The sequence below is a fragment of the Nestor notabilis genome, unplaced genomic scaffold, assembly GCF_000696875.1.
Source record: "Nestor notabilis isolate BGI_N333 unplaced genomic scaffold, ASM69687v1 scaffold10273, whole genome shotgun sequence".
NCBI lineage: Eukaryota > Metazoa > Chordata > Aves > Psittaciformes > Psittacidae > Nestor > Nestor notabilis.
Window position 1 is genome coordinate 131024 of NW_009923299.1, and position 5274 is coordinate 136297.

A 5274-nucleotide genomic window follows, 5' to 3' on the forward strand; every position below is an offset into this window, starting at 1 on the left:
CACTGTCACAAAAGTGAGCGATTTCTCCTCTTAACCCTGTCACCACTAGCATCTATAGATAAAATCATTGCTTAAAGCTTTAGTACATCACAGAATGGTGCTGATACCAGTATTTTACAACTAATGCAACAGCCAGTAATTCACATGTAATCTTAACAGTTAAAAATTCAAGACTAGGGTACTACCTAAAGAAACCACTAACATGAAGTTTCCTAATCTGGTATGGAATAAAGGGAGGGAAAGTTTAGATAACATTGTAGAGATTGGGCAGGAACAAAAAGAGTTTATTTCTCCATCCAGTATTTTATACGCTTTACAAAAACCAGTAATACCACTGTGCCCATAAAAATGTTATCCATGGCAACAGAAAGCAAATACTACTTTGTCATCTAATGGGGTCTTTTTAAAATCATAATACAAAGGTTTGTGCTGGATAGCAGTCCTCCACTTTGCACTGTAACAATAAGGCTTACTGTACTTGGAATACAAAGCTGTTACATCTGCAGTTATGAACCACTGGCTTTAACAAACATCATTTTATAGTTGCTTTTTGCTTCTTTTTTGCTTTCTGGAACCTCAGCCTCATCATGCTTTTCAGCAGCTTGTAGCTCCTCTGCAGACTCCTCTTGTTCTGACTCAGAGCCACTTTCAGAGTCCTCTGAACTCTCTTCAGAGGAATGTCCAACTGCTTCTTCTTGTTCTTCACTTTCCTGAAACTAGAAGTTCAGATTATGAGACAGATGATAAACCATTATTTCCTGGCAACTCCACTTCAGCTTTTAAGATTTCACAGTGAGAACGTTTTGCTTAATGGCTCCTTTCATTTTAGTTCTAGAACGGGCTCTATTGCTAAACACAAGTCCTTAACATACCAATTATTACACAGAAAGCAGCTCCACTAAAGTGGTTAACCACATACCAACCATGACACTCACGGCTTCACCAGACACAATCTTATTTAGTTACAGCAGAAATCCTAAAAGCACCATTAAGTGAGTTTGAAAAGTTTCAGGTCGCATCAGTTTAGTAAATCCTTACTTTGGTACATGCAGTAGATAACACCTGAACATTTGTCATGGAGTGAAACATAATGAAATGAACAGCCGTACCATCAAGAATTCACGTTTGTGACTGATCCCTGAAATTAAGTTTTGCGCATTGTAGCATGAGGAATGCTGAAGTAACCCAATGATACTGCTATCAAGAACAATCCCCAAAATGGCATTTTGTTCCTGGTCCTGAAGAGCAAAGCCTCTATAGCTGTAATATTAAGAATTCCCAGCACTGCACAGGTGGTTTTGCTCACTCTGGAAAAATCAGCTAAATTTTTATGCAGTAACAGGTGTTAAGAGGTAGCAAAAAAAAATAATTATTGCATCTTTCAATTGGCAGATGAAGACATGTTCCAAATAACCTGATTCTCTTGGGTTTTGTCATGCTTCCTGCTCACTCCTATGGAATTCCTTGCAAGTACAAGACCAGTTCACTGTCAGCTCACTGGAGGACTCTGTACAGCACATTCCCCTTGCCTGATACCTCTACAGCCAACTCCTTTTCAGGACCAAAGAGGTATGTGCCTCACCACAAGAAGAAGGTATGATTAATTAGCTCTCAGCAACAATGCAGATGGTTATCCTGTCTTCTTACGTATTACCTGGCAAGACCCTGATTTAATATCTTTGTCACCTTCTGTCTTCATCAGTCTTGACTACTGAGCATTAAACATGTCATATGACTTTTCAGAACAATAAGAAACATCAATCATTTCTGGGCCACCACAACATACACCATTAGGGGTAAAGTGCCTCCAGGAAGTTTCTTTTTTAACCCAAACTGCAGCAGTTTGCCAGCAGTTGTAGTGATGGATTTTTAAACCGTGTATCATCTTGTCTTAGTGGACTGAAAGGCAAATTGTTATGGAAATAAACAACTTACTACCTCACTGAAACCAAGTCCACAATGGCGGCGGTTTCGTCCAGACATCGTACTGTCCATGCTTTGTTGGTACTGAGACTCCAATTCTTCATTCATTTTCTTGTCTTCTTCCCCTGCATTGTCCAGTGTACTTTGGTTATGGTTCATTCAAATTAACAAAGATATCAAATTACATGAAGTCACATTTTCAAAGTTTATCAATATATTTGTGAAAGAAGTTTAAATTCAGCCATCTTAAACTACTGGACTGAGTATTACTGTGTACAAATCATCATATTTATAAGCAATCACATCAGTGTGCAAGCAAAACTGCTTTGATACAAAGATGGGTTTGTAAGTTTCTAAGAGCTGATGCATCCAGACAGTTGTACTATGCATTGCCTTATGTTCCACTAAACCAGGTAAATGCAACCAATATGGCTTCTCTGTACTTCCTGACAATGCTACAACATGTCACAGCAAGGAAAAAGTTTCTGACCTTCACTTCATGTGATTCTATGATTAAACCATGAATAATATATAGTAACAGAAGTTGGGACAATACCACCACTTTTGTATATAGAGACATATCTGAAACTGTTTTATGACTGAATTACCAGGAGCGGTTACTATATCTCTGTATTTTTTGTATCTTCACAAACTAGCAGAAAAACTGGTTCTTATGAGCTAGTTCTACATGCCCTTTTTACTTACTTTAGTATGTAAATAATCATTTTTACTGGGGGAAAATATGGTCTAAAATAGTTAAAAAACTGCTTTTCTTTTAAAAGGTAGGAATCTCTAATTCTCCCTCAACAGGCCTGTAATAATCTAGTTTTCAATTTTCAACTCTGTAAAATTAAAAAAATTAAAACTTCTATTGCAAATTAGTATTTCCTCATTTGGAAGTTAGAGCTGTGTGTTATTATAAAAGGAAAATAACTGTATGTTGGACAAGGAAGCGTTAAGAAAATAGCTATTCTGATTTTTTGCGAAAAAGCACCATCTTAACTTTCTGCTAATGACAAAGCAGTAGTGATTCCTTACGGCTCCTTAGGGCAAACATCTCCCTTCTCGGAAATTCAGGTATAAGAAAGTGATTCTCAGTCATTCTGCAGGCAAACAGCAGAACCTGGAACAAATCCCCAGGCTTCTTTTGGTGTTTTGGCCCACGGATAATTTTTCATCAACTGAAAAATTACTAGTGGAGTGTATCAGAGAAAGGAGCTTTCTTAAACTCTCGCAGTTGCTATTCTACACAGCTTTATCAAAGCTTCTCTCACAGCAGTCAAGCTCAGCCTGGTTTCAATGTATTCTGACTTAATACTAAACAAGCATGATAAGAAGTTATCATGGTCACACATTACATGACATCAAATTACTGCTGACAGCCAAGATGACCTTGCAGATCTTTCAAGCTTCTACCTCACTGCTTTAAGGCAGAGATCTTTCTATTCAATAGGTAATCAGGTGGGGGGCAGAAATCAACCCTGTTCTTTTCTATGCCCAACAATGTAAGAGGTGTCGATATCCATTCCTGACAACAAGGAAGAAGTATAATACTGCTAGGATATCAATAGCAATAAGATTTTACTTTCTTATTTTGACAGCAAAGTAAGACTGAGGACCTATAGGCTGGTTTCCAGGGCACTTGTACACAAGTTTAACTGACCATCAATACTTTGCTGACTTGGACTTCAGAAGACTTGGACTTCAGAAGACAAGAAAGCACAGTCAGAGAAACTTTGTCAGTAATCTAACAAGAGAAATTAGGAACTTCTATAAATCCATAGCCTGAACTGTCTTCAACTTCAGCCACAAAATCTGAAATCCCTCCCTGCAGTATCTGTGAAGCTCAAGGTACTGAGATGCTCCTAAATAAGGGTTAGATTTCCAACTTTGTATCAGCTGTTGGATAAACTGACCTGTCCTGAAGTGAGAGGTTGATCTGTGGTCTCCGATAACAAGGCGGCCAGTATGTTCTTTCTAAAAGAAAAGGCAGTTTGTTTTGGAACTTCAGGGTGCACTGACAGCTCTGCCAACATTCTGGAAATCTTGAATGGAAAAGGTTTGCTGTCAAACCTTGACAACCAACTGTAGAACTGTAAGTTTCACTAGCTAACAACTGCTGCCTCTTGATGAACTTGTTTCACCTTCAAATTTACTGAAAAAGAAACCCCAATGACTAAATACTTCTTACTCTTCCCACACCCCAAAGCTGGTACTTTTCCATTTCTAAAACTATTTCATTCTGTTTCTTGCCACTGATATGAAAACTACACTACACAATGCTGGACATGTGTGAGTATAGGTTCTGACCTCTCCTTCTCTGGCACTATGCAATACTTCAGTCAGTGCAGCTTACAATGATCCCACTTGTACACTGGTTACAGTATCAAGTAAGATCTTCACAGTGCTCATTAATTAATTGGCTCAGTAGTTGTTCATTAGCAAATGTGTCCCTATAGGCAAGAACTGGCATTACATAGCAAGCAGTGTTAAGTATCCAAGCAGACATTGTTAAGATTAGTGGTAGTTGGACGCTTTAATAGGGCATTATATTCCTGTCCACAAGGAAGTATAACTTTCACCTCAATACAGTAAAACGTTTTTGCTTACAGAAATATTCTATTCAAACAAAATGAGCTAGTACAAGTGAAATTATATTTCTTGTAGGTATGTAGAATTGCAATACTAAACCAACATTTTTTAAATGGAAAAAGCACAATCATACTTTACTAGTTTGCAGCATTTTTTGCAAAAAGTGTAGTAGAAACACAGTTTTAGAGGACTTTATCTTTAAAATATTTCCCGGGTGATTTAATTAGGTTTGCTATTTCACCGGTTTAGCCTGTCAGCAACCTTTTTTTTTTTTTTTTCTCTCCCCTCAAATAGAAGAGAATTTTACAGACCTAGTGTACAGGTTTGCTGATTTACAACAACAACTCTCTCGGAAGTGTTAACAAATAATTTTATTAGCTGGTCTGAAAGGATAAAGGGGTGAGAGGAAGCTGCAGGGCAGGTGGTAGACCATTTAAGACCTATGTTTTGCGTTACACCACTGCTGACATAAGACAGCTGTGGCTGTGAAACCCAAATCCTCCTTAAAGGAGAGTCCCAAAGCAGAATTGCTTTTGAGTGTTCTCTTTTTCTCCTGAGAGCCCTGCGGCCTGCAGCAAGCCTCCTAGGGAGGTTTCGCTGCATCGCAAATACAAAACCCCACGGAGCCGCTGGGGTGGGTGGAACCTCCTCCCACTCGGGTCCCCGTGTGCTCGCGGGGGGCAGCGGCGCGTCCTCACCTTCCCAGCACCCATGAGCCGCAGGAACTTCTGCTTCCGCTCCTCGTTGCCAAGGTCCGCC

At 39.0% G+C, this 5274-nt stretch overlaps 1 protein-coding gene across 1 annotated transcript; it reads right to left on the minus strand.

Moving 5' to 3' along the window:
• Nucleotides 1-263: 263 nt before the first annotated feature.
• On the minus strand, nucleotides 264-5270 carry LOC104403817 (chromosome unknown open reading frame, human C11orf58; the record flags this gene model as incomplete). Its single annotated transcript, XM_010012073.1, has 4 exons — nucleotides 264-716; nucleotides 1939-2048; nucleotides 3840-3900; nucleotides 5214-5270. Coding segments are annotated over 4 exons (438 nt in total), but the record flags the coding sequence as incomplete, so codon positions are not given.
• Nucleotides 5271-5274: the final 4 nt, after the last annotated feature.